Raw genomic sequence first — 17,966 nt, 5'->3', positions numbered from 1 at the left:
TCACTCTTGTAGAGCATACGGGAAGTTAATGGCAGATGTGAAGTTAATTTTCATTTTTATGACGTTTATAGAACATAATATGACCCATACCTCCCCTGAGTTTTTTCTCAGTGTCTGATAAAAAGCTGGATGTTTTTCTGATGGACTGTGAGTTTGTTGATTGTCCTGGTAAGCAGCAGCTACAAAATCTGATGCAGTTTAGCATGTGCAAAGCTGAATGTCACACACTAATTCATTTGAACCAGAGCCAAGCTAATATTCCTTATTGGGGTAAAATGCCTACCGAAATGTTTTTATGGAATTAGGAGGGCAGACTCATCATGGAAATTTGGGAACTCCCATTGTGGGAAAGATATGTTATTCAGATGAACAAGCTACTTATACAGACATGTGGTGTAATACTGGATACTCCTTTAATCTTTTCGTAATCCAGACATTACCATATGGACAAACTGCACAGATTGATTTGAGGAGGCCTCGCTGGATAAATGAATACCCTACTTTGTTTAACATAAAAGCTCAGCAAATTAGAGTATCAGGGAAAAAAATAACGCTTTCCAGCACATAGTTTATTCGCAGTGACATATAAAATGAGAGTGATGACAATCAACACAGGTTTAAGGCAGCTTGTTTGACAAGCAGCTCGTGATGGTTTGGACAGTTATCTGGAGGGCTTTCTTTCGGTGCTTCATTGCTTGTAGCCAATGCACGGCCTTTCCAATGTGGAACCAACCACCTTTGCACGTACATATCAGAGAACACGCGTAGTTTTCTCTAGCGTTTTGCTTCCAGTGGTGTACCTGCATTAATTTTGCTTGATGCCGTAATGGGTTATTTAGCTTTGTTATCAACCTCTTTCTCAATCTTCTGTCCTGTGAGGAACTGCCATATTCCTCCTCTGTAGTTCTCATTCCCCAAGGCATATACAAAGGCATTCACCATTGGTGCAGTCTTGGCAATAACAGCAGGAATCTGTCATGAGACACAGTATTTATTAATAGGATGATGCACTGAGAGGCTGGTTGGCCGATTTCAGCCTGGGCTCAGTTTCCCTTTACCAAACAAATGCCAGTCTCCAACATGAGCAGCTTGCTGCCCCCAGAGAGATGAGAGGCAAAAGCAATTTGGTCAGTTGGAGTCCATTGCTCAGGAAATTACAGTCTCCAGGAGAAATAATTTAGATCAGCATTGCCTGAAACTGGGATATTTCATTTAAGAGTGAATACAAACACTTCGGAGGAGTGAAGGGTGTGCCACGGACACCTTCTGATGGATAAGTGGGCTGATATTGCTAACACATTTTATGTGGGAAGCTGAATACCGAAGTACAGTAATGCATTTGGTGACTTGAAACTGGGCTAATTTTTGGGGACTGAATGAAAGTTGAAAGGTTTAATGTGACATTATTGAGGCCCAGAGGTAGCCTTAGAGTTAAGACTCATAGAAAAAAGGAGGCAGCATAACCTTAAGAGTGATCAATTGCAGTCTTCCCGAGGAGAGAGAAATGTTAAAAAATGAACGAGACAAACAGTCTCTTCAAAATTGAAAATTCTGGGCAGGTCCTTGACTCTGGGAAGGACACAAAAGCTCCCTCAAACCATGGGGCAGTGCAGGCTATAGACCCCTAACTGTCTGCTAAAGAAAAAAGCCCCCAACTTCCTAAACAGTAGCTTGATCAAAGCAGTAATATAATGCCCATTACATCACTGTGCTTAGAGGTTTTGCCTTAAGTGGTAGATGAAGAGAATGCTTTGAGGAAATGATCTGCTTGTTATATATATGTTATAACAAGTAAACCCAATTGTGAGTAAATTGGCCTCGTTCCGTAGGAACGGAGACAGGGGAGTAAGGAGAATGTCAGTGTTTGAATTCCCTCAGGTGGCATAGACGTACCATGCGGTATTTTGGTGAAATGAACATCACGTTTTCAACTGCTGCATAGAAGCATAAAAGGCAATAGGGACCCCAGCAGATGACCAGCGTCTTCAATGGTAAACCAGTATTAAACTGAAAAACAAGAACAATAAATTCTTTTGTGCTTCCCAGCAGCACACTGCCACAGGCAGATGGGACAGATCCTGTGAGACCATGGTTTGTGTTCTGTAGCAGGAGGGGATCAGCCAGCAGGATGTGCAGTATTGCTGCTGCTTTGCCGTGCATGTTGGACGTATGTGAGCATAGCTCCCTCTGCATCGAGGGCTGCCTGTGCAGCAAGTCCCCTGTCCATGGGGATGGGGTGGTGAGTGGCAGTTTTCCTGGGCAGAGGTGCCAAAGCACCTTACGGCAGATCAGTTAAATCAGTCTGTGTGCTAGATGGAGGAGCCATGGCCAGTAATTGCTGCTGAGGGGGCAACATAGACATTTAAATACAGAACAACATTTTTCTGACTTCTCAGAGGGTCTTGCAGACAAAAAAAACCTCTGTGGAGCCACTACTAGGGCAGCACAACAGATGGATGCAGCAGCAGCAGCTGTGTTGTGGTAGTAGGACTCCTCTGTCCTTCTTGCTAGGGCCTTATCCATGCTGTTCATGGATAGCTGTTCCCAAGTGTCATATAAATATTAATGCATAGGGAAGATAAACTTAATCCTTAAATTTTCTGCATCATAACTAGTCTACAGAATATTCTAAGAAAGAAATTGCACTCTATTGCATAAACTCACTGAAAAAAAACCCCCTGTGATACTTATAATAATGAACGTTGAGATTTGTTTAAGAACTGTGCAGAGGGTACACGTGTTTATTCCAGACAGCCACAAACCAGTCTGCCTGACTGTCTCTTTGCCAGTATAACATCCCCCTTGAGCACTGGCTGCCTTTACCAAGTGCGGGGGTCAGGCTGTGCCTGCCAGCCACGGATAGTGCCCCAGACTGTGCAGCCTGCACCTAAGAACTCATATAATCACCACATTACATTCCCATAAACCTGCCACGCCAGAGCAATTCCTTTGTTTCCAGCTCATAAAGGTTTCTGAATTTCCTCAACCAAGCGTAAACACGATGTGCATAGGAAGGCCCTTTGCCCCCACGGGGTGCCTGTGTGTTTCCCTGTAGTGCTGCAGTTCTGGCTGGCTGCCTCAGTGATAAGCTTAGAGCCTGTAGCAAAGCAGGAAATAATGATCCTTCCTGAGCAATGTTTCTCTGGATAAATACTGATATGCTATTACCAAATATCCTGCATGCTGTGTGCTTGTTTTGTAGCTAGAGTTGGACCAGTGTAGGTGGAGGGGAATCCTCAGGGTCACTAGTCCAACCTCTGCTTTGACAGGGAGTGGTTTGTAATGCACTGGGTTGGAGCAGGTGTGGCTGGCTGGTCAAATCTTGAAATATCTAAGGATGGGGTTTCCACAAGCTTTCTGGGTAGCTCCATCCTGCGTTGTGCTACCCTCCTGCTCCAGTAATGCTGGTGAGCTAGCGCAGAAGGAGCTGAGCCAAAGCCTCTGTGAAAGAAATTGGCTTTTTGAGGACTTTGTCTCTGTTGGATGCAGCCCTATTTTGGCAAGGCAGTTGCAGGAGTGGGGGAAGCTTTCTTACCTTATAGTTCCCACTTTTCTTGAACTTCTGGTGTATGGACTGATAGGCCGTCAGCATGATGAAGCCCGGGATCATGAAATTGAAAATGGATAGACCAAAAAGGAATGTGATATAGTTTCTGGAAAGGGTGAGGAGGAGCAAAAAAGAAAAAAGAGGTTGTTAATTCCTCTCTAAGGTATCTCTGTAAACTTGCTGTAAATATTCATTAACTTGTATTTTTAAAATGGGAAAAACCAGTTTTGTCAACATGCTTTACATGCAGTGTTTGCTGAAGGCTGGTTAAGTTGTGCCATGCTGTTGTGTATGGGATGGATAGTGTCATAGAAAATCACAACAGGTGTTTGATTTCTAAACCCAAGCATCCCTACTCGGACATCTGTACTGGAATGCATTAAAAAAAACCCTCATTCTAAAAGAGTTTCAAGTCCTAAACCCAGAAAAGATGCAGTTTATAGATGAGCAAGGGAGCAGCAGAAACCTGAGCACTAGCCTCTGCCATGGAGGAAGCTGACTTCAGCCATTCCCAGATGGTGCCATGTGAGTCAGGGCAGCCTTGGGTCATGCCTGCCTTGTCCCAGCCACTGGGGAGGGAGATCTGCCCCAGCACCAACGACGGAGGATGGCTGGGGGCTTCGGTGTGCTGTTGAGACCACCCCAGGGGATGGCAGCTCCCCCCCCCGGGAGCTGGCCCCTGCACTCACCTGTCCCCTTTGCTGTAGTCCAGGGTGCAGCAGGTTCGGAGGGGTTCGTAATCGTATTCCCCCCATCCCAGCAAGGGCATCACAGCCCAAAAGGCAGCAAAGAGCCATGCAAACAGCATCATGGAGATGGCCGTGCTCCACTGCAGCTTGCTCCCTGCAAGAAAGGAAAAGGGGGTACGCATACCTGGAATGAAACCACCGTGGAAAGCTGCCTGGCTCGGTGGGGCCAGTGCCAAGCACCCCAGCCCTGGGGCCTTGGGCAGAAACAAGCAGCTGTCGGTGTTTTCTAGCCTGAAGGCGACCTGAGCCTGGAGCAATCAACCTTGCATAAAATAGGAAGGAAGCTTTTAAACTTTAGGAAACAGCAAATTGTTCTTCCCTTTTGGGTGCTTTACTTAGACAAGTGCTGTATTGCTGTTTAGCTTTGTACCATGCTGGAGTTACAGCTGCTGTTACAAATATTAGATTCTTGTGCTTTGGGAATGTGTTTGCAGACTCAGATGAGGCAGAGAGCAGCTGAATGAACAGAGCAGTGCAACAAATAGTGTTGGAAGAACTCGAGCCCTGCTGCAGGCTGTGGGTCAGATCAGAGATGCGACTCCGCACAGCCTCCCCAGCCCTTGCCCGCTTCCCCCCTGCCCTGCTGAGAGTGCAGGGCATGCATGGATATTAAATATACCCTGTTCTAAAATCACTGCTCATCAATATGTATGTCAATATCTATATACAACCTGACAATGCACCTTGTTCTAAAAATACTGCAGATCAAATTATTTTGCCCTCAAGATGATTGCTTAGCCTGGAACAGGAAATGCAAAGCTCAGCATTGATCATTTTTATTATAAAATTACGAAAAAAAATACTACTTGTGCCTATCTCATCCAATTATGTAAAACGCCATAGGAATAGGTCAATGAATGGAATGAAAGACTGGAAGCTTCAGAAGACACGGGGGGTATTTCTTCATGGAGGAGGCAGGCAGGCTTTCCCGCAACTGTAGTATGTTGTGGTTTAGCCTAACTGCTTGCGTGTAAAAAACCAAACCAAACAAAACAACCCCTGGATAATTTTGTTATGGAGGCTAATGTCTCTAATCATGCCCGTGCTGAAGAGCCCACGACGCCAGCTGCACCAGCAAGGAGCACGGTGACTCTTCCCACTGCTCCTTCTGTCTCCTCACACATAAGGAATCTATTTTGGACACTAGAAAAAGAGAGAATAAAACCTAAGAAAATCAGATTTTTTTTTCGTTCTGGATTTGGCCTTTTGCAAAATGAGACTAATGGTGAAATAGCCTTGGTGAAATCACCTGCCTGTTGACCCTCCAGAAAAGATTTAATGACACATCAGAAGTAGCTAAAAATGTATGAATGTAAAATTAAACACACTTGATATTATTTTAATTTTACCCAGAAAAAATACTTGCCTTACAAGAACAGTGAAAGAATTGTGCTCTGTTCACATGGCAAAAATGGCCTCTTCTGGGGGGGCTGATGCCAAGAGAGCAAGTTAAGAGCAGTTCAGTTGGTTTTGTGCAGAGCAGGCCATTGCTATACCTTAAATGCCTTTTATTTTTTGCCTGATAAAATTTAATGTAATAGTGATGTAGATCCTAATTCAGTTAAGTGTGTATGTGTAAAGTCCAGCATATGCTTAAGGATATAATTCCTAATTAGGGGCCAGTGCTGGCAATTTGGTCCTATTAAGTCTAATCACTCTTGTACTCTGGCTTTCTCTTCTTGAAAACTGAGGAGGACGCTTCTCTTTTCCATACAGTGAAATATTAATGCAGGGGATTTGAAATGGCTTCTGTGATTGCTTTGGAAGAGAAAGAGGTCACACTTATAAACACACACACTGCACCCCACCCCACCCCATTATTTAAAGATCACTAAAATTGTGATGCCAAAAGCTTAAATTTTAGGAAGTGGTAGATAGAGCATGGAACTTTAATCCTTTTGACTGCACTGGCCAGTTCTTAGTGACCTAATCATAAACTATTTCTCAGTCTTTAGTCTGTGGGAACACTTAGGAATTTAGATATTTTTTTTTTTTAAGATTTGTAAGTTGGTCAAACATTTAGCTGATTTTCACAGAAAAAGCAAAAAAATAGATCTCTGAGCGGCTCCATTTCAGCTAGATTTCAGACTGAAATTCAAAAGGAATTTCTCAAAGAAAAGGTCAACAGGATTTTCTAGGATGGAGGAAAAAAAAACAACAACCTTCTCCTTGCTCTTGCAAATGGTTGTTATAGCTGATATATTCCAGAACAATATGCCTTGTGCCAGACTTCATGGCATGCATCACTTAAAATTGGCAAAGTTTGTCAAACCCAAAAATGTCTGAAAATATGTATCGGTCATGAGTAAAATAGGTGTTGGTACCTACTTCAACTGCAGTGCAAAAAACACTAGTCACTGGTGTTCACAAGTATTCATCTTTTGTAGGAATAAGAAAGGTTTACTGCATAATAGCTTCTTTTGTGCTTATCATTAGAAAAAGCTCTTTAAAATACCCTAATAAAGGGAATTTTTTTACTCCAATGATCTTTTTCTTTTTTTTTCTGTGGTTCTCCATGGTCACAAAGCTGTCTTTGTGATTACCTTCTGCTTCAGTGAAAATGCAAGATCTGTATAAACATTGGCATTTTGTCAGGGAAAACTGATGCAGGTGCAAAACTAGATGAAGGAAGTGTGGCAGGGTGGCTGCAGTCAGTGTGGCAGCAGGTAAGGACTTGCTCCTAGTTTGACAGAGCTGACAGCTGCAACTTGGAGCAAACAGTAGTTTGCTAATCTTTGAATACTGATACAACAACCTAGGTTTACTTATTCAAGGAATTAAGGATTTGACAAAACTCCCTGCAATTCTTCTTCTTGAAATTGAATGCTGCTGTGAAATCCCTGCTGATTTTGTTCATCTTTTCTTTTGTAATGTTGAGAAAAGTACTGACATAAATCACCTCAGATTTTCCATTTCCCTCTAATTCTTAAATGTGAGTGTAAAATCTTCAAGATCTTTTTTCTTTCCTTTTAAAGCTGTAGCTCTATGCTGTGGTTATGAAAGGAAAAAACCTGACCAGGATCTTTCCCCTCTTCACAAACCGCTGATGGCAGCGTGCTACCCTCTCGCAAATATGAGCCGCGCGTTAGATCTAAACACTTTCTGCAAAGATGTCTCCGTGGTGGGTGGCTGCCCCCCAGGCTGTCCACCAGCTGCCCCCTGCCTGCCTGCGCCCAGCTCCAGCGGGACCTCCAGGGCTGCTGCTTCCTTCCTCCCTCGCTATGTTAAGAACATAATTTGGGGTGTCGTCCTCATTCGAATGGCCGGGGAGGGAGAGCTAACCTTGCTATGAAATGTCATCTTCTGTCCTGAATGCTTGGCTGTTGACAGGCAGCTTTTTCTGAGTTTGCCCTTTCCTCCTTCCCTGTTGGGCACTAACATAAAACCGCTTGTTTTCTCCTTTCCTCCCTTAACGATCAAATTTTGAAACACAATAGTATATGTTTTCCCATCTTGTACGCATTTGATATTGAAACCCTTTGGACTCCTCTGCCTTTTCTCCTCTCACGGCATACCTTTAGTCTATAGATTTCTGTCATCCTCTCCTTGCTGGGAAAGCAGCATCTCACGGGCCCCAAGGCCACATTTAGGGGATAAAAAGAGAGTTGCCTGGGATGAAGAAATCAAGTGAGGGGAAGGGTAAAATGCCTTGAAACTACAGCTTCCCTGTCATGTGTGGTGGTCATACTATTTTCTTCCATATGCCAATCAATACCAACCTGTTTTCTGGTGAGTGACATATTTAGTTATCAATATGCTTTAAAGGCTAGATCTTTGTCACTTGAGGGTTACATCGACTTCCAAACTTAAAAACCTGCTTAATTTTCAGGATGTTGGTGAACACATTTGTGTTATTAGCATCCAGAATGGCTGAAAAATCACATTTTCCCTCATCATAGTAGCAATCTCTCACATTCTACTCAGCTCGCTCTTCCTCAGAAATACAGATAGTGGATAACCGAGCATCAGGCTGAGGAATGCCTCAACAAATGTTTCTCAGGAAACTGTTAGGACATAACAAAAACATTGGAGGTGATGTAATTGAACCTGGAAGGAGTGCCAGTTCTGGGGGAAAAGATAAAACATTGATAACTGTTTTTTTAGGCAAAGGTATTTTGTACCTCCTGTATAGGCACACAGCACACACCAGTGTCAACAGGAGTTTAACGTATGAATTGAGAAAGTAGTATCGCCAGCAGGCTTGATGTATCAGATCTATGAGATATGACTTAATCTTTCTCGCAATCAGCTTGTGCAGGATGAAACTAGAAGTGGCTGGTGTTACTGGAATAGCCACAGAGCAGGGCTGGAGATTTGTGCTGGGACTCCAACTGCGCTCCAGCTTTTAAGGCCTTCTGGGTTTTTGGTTTTGGTTTGGTTTTGTTGTTCAAAACGTTCAGGAACAGCCGCAATGCTTGGCCATCGGTAAGTAACAATTTGAGCAAAGTAAAGAAGCTTGTGCCCTGAGGGTCTCTCTGTCTGTGCTCTTAATGTAGTATGCTCTTGACTGGAGGAGTGCGTGACACAAAAGCATTAAAGTCAATGTTGCGGAGAGTAAAATGTCTTTCCAAAGACATGTTTATTTTCAGGCTATCTCTCTTGTAAAAATACAGATGCTACTCTTTAGCTCCAAGCACATTTTAGTATCTAAAGGGTGTTAGTATGGATTTAGCCTACAGCCTGCATTATTTGGGGCCTTTGTCTGGACACGAAAAAGAACATTTCCTTGCCTGAGCTGAATTCTTGACAAAAGTTGCAGCACAAAAAGTTGGCAACCTTTCCACCCTCAATGGGATCATCAGATTGAACTTGTTTGCTGCGTGCTCTGGGTGTGTTTTAGCACTTGCTGCTTTATTCCTACAGAGGCCATGCCTGAAATGCAGCGTGGACGCTAATGGCAGAGGCAGTTGAGGCATTGCAGCTCAGCCGCTTCTTCCCCAGCCCGTTTTTACACTTCCATTTAGGAAATATTTTGTGGTCTGAGCAACCTGCACTTTAGCACAAGAAAAGGAGGGCTCTGTTTGCCTATCAGCATTGTTGAAGGGACGCAGTTTTTTTGGGAATGGTGTGGTTATGTGAAGTGCTCTGCACTGCTCGCTCCTCTGGGAAGAGCCTGGCTGTAGTGGGAACCAGGAAAGCTGCAGGTCTGCGTGGGAGGACCTCATCCATTTCTCTCTGGGGGCAGAGCTGGGAGACTGCTGAAATGGCCAAACAGTGTGGATCAGGGCATTCCTGGTATTACGGAGTGCTAGGTTGCCCTTTCAGAATAAATTTGCATTTCATATTGTGTCTCTTTCCCTTTTCATAATGACAGCCATGAGATTGTGTTTGCCACTCGGTTGTTTTCTAATAACTTTTGAAAACACTGGCTACTTAGAAGTACACTGGTGAGGGAAGAGGGAACTGGCAGGTACCACATTGCTGCGTTTACAGTGAAAGTTGGTGTCTGGGGAGAGGTGAGCACCCCATACAGCTGTCAGCACAAGTCTATCTTATCAGACAAAAGCAACATCATCCCTTGCCCTATATTCACAGGGAAGTGGGGTTTGGCAGTTCCAGCACTAACAAGGCTGCTAGTTTGTTTTACAGCAGGTAATAATGCCCTTGACTGTGCTCCCTGACCTCTGTGCTAAGAGAATATGGTTATTCCTCTGCTCTCCCCATCCATAGTGGTGGCTGGAGTGCAGTTGGAGTCCCAGCGTAAATCCTAGCAGTCTCCACAGATGCTAAATTCAACCCAGCACCCTCATTCAGCAGAAATTTCCACTCACGTTACATGAATGAATGCAGAAATGCAGTACTGCTGAAGTTTGGGAGGAAGTTCTGTGAGAGAAGACACAGCATATCTATATGTATAAATCCATATGTTTGACATCCTGTCAATCCCTATTTCTCACCTAAATCAAAAATATGCTTTCATGAGTCCACAAAAAAGGCAAATTTACTTTCCTGCATTGATCTCCCTGTCTAATATTAGATTTCCATTAAATCCAGCTGAGGTGTCAGAGCTACTTAAAAACTAAATTGCAAGAAAAAACAAAAAATGACCTTCACTAAAAGAAGAAAACCAACATATTCCTCCTCTTATCAGTACTTAAAAATGGCTCTGCTGCTCTTATTGAAACTAGCAGATAATTTGTTCTTTTCTTGGGAGCAAATGTACTGAGTTCCAGTCTTCATAAGGGGGCTTGGAAAGTAGCATAAACCCCACAAATGGTTCTGGCACCCCAAAGCGCCCATGCGTCGTGTCACACAATGGGACTGCTGAGCTCTGTCTGCATGATCATACCTCTGGGCTAGTGCTTTGCCATGGGCTCTGCTCCAGCTGCTTTCTCTGCAGGGGCATCTCTCTGGCTACACCAAATTTACCTGTAATTAGTAAACTCTGCATAGGCACAAAGATCTGTTTGGTACACAGCAAGGTGTTGGGTAGAAGCCCAAGGGGCATAGATTATATTCTTCAATATGGGGAGTTGAATTTTGTTTGGGACACTGAAGATTACTTATGGAGAAAATGAAAACATGGCAGGCAGGTCACAACTTGGATGTGATCTGGAAGAGGAAATATCTCCTGATGGTGGCTGGTTAGTGCCCCCCATATGGAAGAGGTCCTTTGGAGAGATTGTTTATATTTGCTCTCTCTCTAGCGTGTAAGGCAAATAAACTTACATATAAGATATGCAGATAATAAATGTGTGCTTGCTTTGATTCTCTGAAATCTAAGCAAGCTGCTTTATAGCAGGATCTGGGTAAGGCTGCTAGGTAAATTGTAGCCCTTACTTGTACAGTAGTGATGGTACCGGTCCCAGGCGACCGCAGCGCTGGAGCCAATGCTGGCTAGTGCTGTGAGGAAGCCCTGGAATCCGTGAATTTGACAGCCATCAGAGCCGTAGGGCCAGTATCTGCCAACAAAAAAGAATATGTTAAGAAAACGATAGAAAAAGGTGAAGACATGTTTGGAAATTGCATTAACGGAGAGGGTGAAATGATAGCCTGTGACCTTGCTTTCTGAGTCTGAGAAACATTGTGAAAGATGTTACTGTGGGTGCCTTTAGGTATTTGCCAGCATTTATCTTGCTGTAATGTCTGATACAGCACAACAGCTATTTTTACTCTTAATATGGAGAAGAAAAGATAACCCTGCATTTATGTATTGGAAAGTTGTTGTGGTTTTTTTTTTTTTTAAATTTGAAATCTACATTTCATCCAGTTATTCATATCTTCAAATTTGTCAGCCAATTTGTCAACATGTGAAAGTAGCAAATGAGTAATAAACTTTTTGGAAAGTCAATGTTCACCATGCAATACAGCATAAATGTTCACAATAGCAAGACTGATAGCATCCAAATGTCTTTGCAGACATAGATTGAAAAGAACTATGGGATAGTCTTATGTAGCTGACATCTGCTGACATGACCCTTCAATTACCTGGTCACCCATGGTAAGGAGCCATGGCTTTTTTGCTTCCCGTGTTCATCTAACCTGACTCTTATGCTCATAAAGCTGGCTGTGAGGTGGAAATCTTCGATCTCCTTTCCCAGGCATTTACAGAACACCAGTATAACTCATTAGGAGACTACCCCTGGAAGTCCCTTTGAAACACGTCTGCTTGGGAGGCTGGGAAACTTCTGCTCCCATTTAAAAGAACCATATATTGATTTGAAATATATTTCTAGTCTCTATTAAAGGTATTTTCAGGGTTTAAAAATATGCTACTTAAGTGGAATTATTCATCAGCTTTTTTATAGGGTGGTGGTAGTTTTTTTGATTATGGTTTTCTTGTGATTTGTTTATTGTAATTGTTCACTGAAATGCTTGATATTGTTTCTGTCCTCTGATTAAATGATTGCATGTGGGAAAATGTGGGAAATCAAATGTGTCATAACTGATGGGAACTCCCTGCTAACAGATCTGCATTTTTATTTTCCACAAACTTCTCAAATAAGTGCTTTAATGGAAAAGTTCATAAAAAACTAGAAAGGCTTGCAGATGAATTTGGGGTCAGTCTAGAGGTTTAGGTAAATGAAATGTACAACTGTTTTGATATTCAAGTAGCTTCTACTATAACCACTGTGTGGTTAAATGTCTTCTATAATCGTCAACAGATTATAAGACTGATTATATTCGGTATAGTCTGCTTTCTTACTTGCCTGGTGGAACTATATAGAATTTCATTTTGCTGTTTCAGATTGAGAGAATGAGAAGGTTGGTTAGATGGTATGTAGAAAAAGAGTGATTTAATTAATTTGACCTCTTAGGACTTAAGCTGTAAGTTTTAATGTGGTTCTTCTGATCCTCCTTTAGGAAAAATAAGATATACCTTAGGAAGCTGGAGAAGGCAGCGATGAATGCATTGATGCAGATCCCGCAGTCGGCCAGTGCAATGCTGAGAACCAGCAGATTGCTGGGTGTTCGGAGTTCTTTGATTTTTCGGAAAGAAATAATTGTCAAGCCATTCAGACAGAAGCCAAGCAGGGCTGAAATATAGAATTTTTTGGTTTGATTCCACTGGAAATGGGAAATATCTACAATTATATTGCTGTATTCTTTAATGAGAGAGCAATAATTACTATGGGAACTTATGCACAGGGAATGTATCTGTAGTGGTTACAGCCTGCATGCAAGCTAAAGACTTTCAGGAGAGAAGTCAGAGGTGACAGCTGAAGCCAACGCTTCAAACTGCATTAGGGTGTCATGGTTTAACCTCGGGCAGCAACTAAGTACCACGAAGCCTCTCGATCTCTCCTCCCCCCACCCCCAGTGGGATGGGGAGAAGAATAAGGTAAAATCCATGGGTTGAGATAAGAACGGTTTAATAATTGAAATGAAGTAAAATATAATAGTAATAATAAACCCAATAATAATTTAATGAAGACGAGAGGGAGTGAGGAATAAAACCCAAGGGGAAAACCCCAAGTGATGCACAATACAGTTGCTGACCACCCTCTGACCGGTGCCCAGCCAGTCGTCAGGCAGTGATGAGGGCTCCCCGGCCAGCTCCCCCAGTTTATATACCGAGCATGATGTTCTGTGGTATGGAATGTCCCTTCGGCTAGTTTGGGTCAGCTGTGCTGGCTCTGCTCCCTCCTGGCTTCTTGTGCCCCTCCTCACCGGCAGAGCATGGGAAACTGAAAAGTCCTGGACTTAGAGCAAGCACTGCTTAGCAACAACTGGAACATCAGTGTGTTATCAACATGATTCTACTGAATACTAAATCCAAAACACAGCACTGTGCCAGCTACTAAGAAAAAAATTAATTGTATCCCAGCTGGAACCAGGACACAGGGATATGGCCAGTCATGTGGAGCAGAAATGTTTTAATCTTATTTGTAATTCTGTCGTTTGTTTTAATAGAGAAACCTGATTGCCAGGCTCCGTACAGGGACACGTGGGTCAGAGCGAGGGAGATGCAGGGGAGGCAGTTTCAGAGGGGCTCACAGCCAGCACATGCTGCTGGTGCACACATCTCCCAGCCTGTCTTTGGTAGAGAATGGGTTGTGTTTAATATCAATAGTAACATTCTTTTGTGTTTAAGCATAGAAATCCCTCAGCTGTATTTGTCAGCCTGCCTCCCTTTGGCCTTCTGTTTAAGGTTAGCGTAGACAGTGCTTGAATCACACCAGCTCAATCTTATTACTGCCCTTAGTCAATAGACTATACATGGAAAGGAATAATCTAATTATAAAAAGCAGTCACTGATAGATTTTTTAAAAAATAAGTTAACGTTGGTCCTCAGAGAGGAGCATCCAAGCAACCCCAGCTATTCACCCAGGGCAAAGCTGTGCCATCCTGAAACCCATTCTTCACTGGTTTAAACTCAAGCTTTGTCCTTTAATGCCCTTTTCAAGACAACCTGAATTATTTTAGCTCTCATGAGGCTCTGACTCAACATCCCACCTCTAAGTCTTGGTTACATGAGATGCAGTATGTCTTTTGCTTCGTGTTCTTCTTGGAAAGAGAAATGATGTAGCACGAAAATGTCCATATCCCCTAAATCTGTAAAGTAGTGTAGTTACTTACGCTTATTGTCTTAATTCTGCAGTTACATAAGATGGATGATTTTGTCTAGTCAGAAATCCTGCTCCTGCCTTAATTGCATTAATGGCTGATGGCATAACCACAGTAACAGTTGATGGGAGTCTTTCATTACACAACATGTAACAAAATATTTGCAGGAGAAATATTTGGAACCATTTGAGATTGCCGTTCTTATTCCCTCCCTGCCAGCTTACCTCCCACCCACAAGGTGAAAACTGCTGCCTGTTCTCCCAAATGCAGTGAAGCCTTTAGGAGAAGCATGTTGTGACCGTGTTTGAAGTAGAGCTGAACAGTTATTACTGTACTAACTTTTTTCTGTCTTTCCCCTGTTTTTGGAAGCTCCACTCTTCAGCCCACTCTGCTTTTTTGAAGGCCAGCGTGAGTGTACAAATAGAGAACTTACTAAATTAAAAAACTAAAATAGCTACACACATTTTCATTTTTGGAGCAGCAGACGTGTCCAGTTAATAAAGTGAATGCAAGGTTTTCCTCTTCCCCAGAATGTTTGCACTTAGAAGCAGCACCAAAAAAGGAGGTCTTCACTGCCTTTCTCTCAGAGTCTTTTAGAAATTATTTAGTTTGATCTTCTAAGTCAGACAACAGAGATAAAATTTTATTGCCAATCTGCTGGTCATGTTCTGCCTAAAACCCTATAGAAAATACTTGTGTTTAGTAAAACATACATGTGTTAGATCACATCTAGTTTTAAATGCAGGTTACAGGCAGGTACTTTGCTTGGACTTCAACAGCTGCAAGCCCCCTGGCAGGCTGCAGCCCCTGGGCACAGGTGGGTGAGCTGTCAGGGTGCTGGTACCACAACCAGCTGGTCCCCAGCAGGACCCTGGCTGTGGGGCTCTGCCAGCACCCAACGGTGTCCCTGTCCCTCCTGCTGCTTCTCACCCCTCAGTGACAAAGTGCAAAGTCATGCCAGGACCTGCCAGGCCCTGCAGATGCCTTAGTGGCTCTTAGGCAGGTTTAGCCCTGAACCCTCTTTAGGCAGCAGCTTGTCCCTGGGCCAGGAGTAGAAGCTTTTTCTTCTCTCTTTCCTCCAGGGGAGAATTTCTGGCCGTGCTCTTCCAGCTTTCCTTTTCAGGCAGATACGATGCTGCCTTCCAGCTGAGCTCACCTGCAAGGAGAAGGCAAGCATCCTCCTTTCTCCCATGCTCCGTGTTCATGGGGTGAGCTAATGAGCATATATCCTGTTCTGTTGGTGCTTACAGCTTCTCCTCCTCTACTGTTGGGCCCCACGATCCTCGCATCCCCAGGTGAGCAGCACTATGCAGGGATGGGGTCCCAGGCCCTGACTGGGAAGTAGCTCAGAAGACACACCAGCGGCTGAAATAATCCTGGCTACAAGCCTGCCGTTTGCTAGCTGCCAGGTAGGTATACATTCGTAGTTTTGTTGCAGTTTCTCAACGTGGCACATGCCTTAAGAAAAGCCTACATTGGCTAAATTGAATGAAAATGGACTTCTTCCTGGAGTTTTGCTTCTTAACAGTTTGAGAGCTTTTGAATCTCATACAAGTATCTTTCTGTTTGTCACTTCTACTCAGGAGCCATTAACTGCAGCACTACCGATGCAATCTGAATGTATGCAAAGAGTTAACAGGCTCTTGTGGACCTGTTATCTTTATGACAGCCTTCAAAGCCTTGTTTCATTGAGGGATGATCAGCCATTTCAACATGTTCCCCAGAAGAAGATAAAATTGCCTTTAAAAGTCAACCACAAAACCTTACATCGCAAATTCTTGATACGAAAGCCGAGTAGCAGGTACTTCCCTGCCAGAGGGCGGCTATGCATACAGAGCAGACCTTCCCTGGCAAACAGCTGGCAGCTCACCCTGGTTTACTCACAAGTACTGGTGATGTAGCCACAATGACCGCCATAGGTCTGGGGCAGCATACCACAAGTGCTGCTCTTTGCTTCAGTTTTCCTTCCCCCTCCCACCAGGAATAATAGGAACAAAAATCTTATCGCTTTTGCGGTCCCATGCCGAACTTACCTTCGACCAGCAGGGCAGTGCCGATGGCAAACACCTCTAATTCAGTGAAGCCTTCAGGGACAGGGTATGCGGTGACCATACCTGCGATAAAATGCCAACAGATTTAACCTCTGCCCTCTGTTATATCTGTAGGGCTGCCTTTTCTCTGGATATCCCTTTTTCCACTAGCCCAAGGCTTCTTAAAGGAGCAGCTCACGTGCAGACACATGCTCATTATTATATAAAAGCTTTGGGATTTTTACTCCCACCACTACAATCCCCGCAAGAATGTTATTAATGATGGGACTAGCATCAACCTGCACTCCCCCTTCCCCTGCAAATCGTATTTCAGACACCAGCAAAATGGAAGCATTCATTGCAATTACAACAAGTTCTTTGTAGAGACAAGATTAAGAGCCCTGTCCAGTTAATTCTGCAACACTGGAAAAGAATTAAAGGTTGTGGAACGAAGGAAACATGTAATATATAATTGGGGAGTGACCTGAAAAACAAAGGGGCACTCATTGAGTTGGTGATTAGGGGAAAAGTACGAACCAAGAACTTCTGCAGCATATAGGTCTTCCCCTCACCCCTTTTTTGGAAACTGGCCAATATATTTTTCTGGCGATGACTATTCTGTATACGAACTTATCTCCTCTTCATAACTGAGACTTAAATTAATGTGCACACTGGCACAGCCTGCTTAAAGACAAACACTTAGAAATTACTGATTTGGGGCCCCAGACATACAGGGAGGGATGTGAGTTGTCCAGTTGTGACTACTCACAGGAATTACCTTGCTGTCCTTTTGAAGGTATTTGAAGACTGGGGTCTTGGTGTAGTGCTGCTCTGGAGTATGTGCAGTGTGCAGCTTGGCCAGCCTCCAGACCTTTACCTGCCGGCCAACTTCCCCCCATGAGCAAACCACGGGATGGATCCGAGATGTGCATCAGCCCTTGCCATTTCCCAGCAGGGTCTACTGTTTTCCTTTCATTTCTTGTACTGCTGGTTGATTAACTCTTTAGGAATTTGAATGCCTGGATCCTGCAGAATGGAAGACAGCAGCTTTCAGAACCCAAGTGAAGCAAATGGTACTTTTTTAGCTATACAATTATTGTTTATGCCTGTCCATTAGAAGTGAGCAACTTGGCCGTACTTTCTCGATTTTTAACCTACATTTAGAGTAGCAGTAGTTGTGATAAGTACTAGATAGGTTGTTTTCTTTTAATGGTACTTCATTGTACCCTTTTTAGTGCATTTGTTTCTTTATTCTTCTCTTCTCGTTCCTTACTGCTTTTCCACAGATCTACTCATTGCCTTGACAACAAGGTGCTGCTAGCATGATAGTTGCTACTTGGACACATAACTTTCTTCATCCTCATAATCTGACTGCAAAATGGGAGCAAAAATGGAGCTGAAGCACAAGGCATTTTGGCTTCCCCCAGCTCAGGCCCCACACTGTGCTGACCTGGGTCTTGGCTGGTTGAGATGTCAGAGTGAATGTGCTCCGGCTGAGGCCAGAGCTTGTTCATGGCTCTCCTGATTACACAGCAGAGGAGCAGTCATAGTCAGGAGTCTTGGCTGAAGACAGTTGTGGATTTTTTGCAGTTTTCCTGAAATCTGTGCTTACAGGCTGTGATGCCCAGAAGA

At 43.5% G+C, this 17,966-nt stretch overlaps 2 protein-coding genes across 2 annotated transcripts in view; one reads left to right on the top strand and one right to left on the bottom strand.

The window, feature by feature from the left end:
• LRIT1 (leucine rich repeat, Ig-like and transmembrane domains 1) overlaps positions 1–17,966 on the top strand; it is a 64,861-nt gene that overhangs the window by 16,616 nt on the left and 30,279 nt on the right. The window lies entirely within an intron of this gene.
• RGR (retinal G protein coupled receptor) lies at positions 536–16,453 on the bottom strand. Its single transcript, XM_080402846.1, has 7 exons — positions 16,338–16,453; positions 12,617–12,773; positions 11,077–11,198; positions 4,237–4,390; positions 3,536–3,653; positions 1,894–2,007; positions 536–972 (listed from the first exon to the last, which is right to left on the bottom strand). The coding sequence occupies exons 1-7, from the start codon at positions 16,414–16,416 to the stop codon at positions 832–834; spliced, it is 885 nt and encodes a 294-aa protein (XP_080258972.1). The 5' UTR covers positions 16,417–16,453; the 3' UTR covers positions 536–831.

This window comes from Falco punctatus (assembly GCF_963210335.1).
Source record: "Falco punctatus genome assembly, chromosome: 9".
Lineage (NCBI taxonomy): Eukaryota > Metazoa > Chordata > Aves > Falconiformes > Falconidae > Falco > Falco punctatus.
This window is presented reverse-complemented; position numbering and strand designations above follow the sequence as displayed.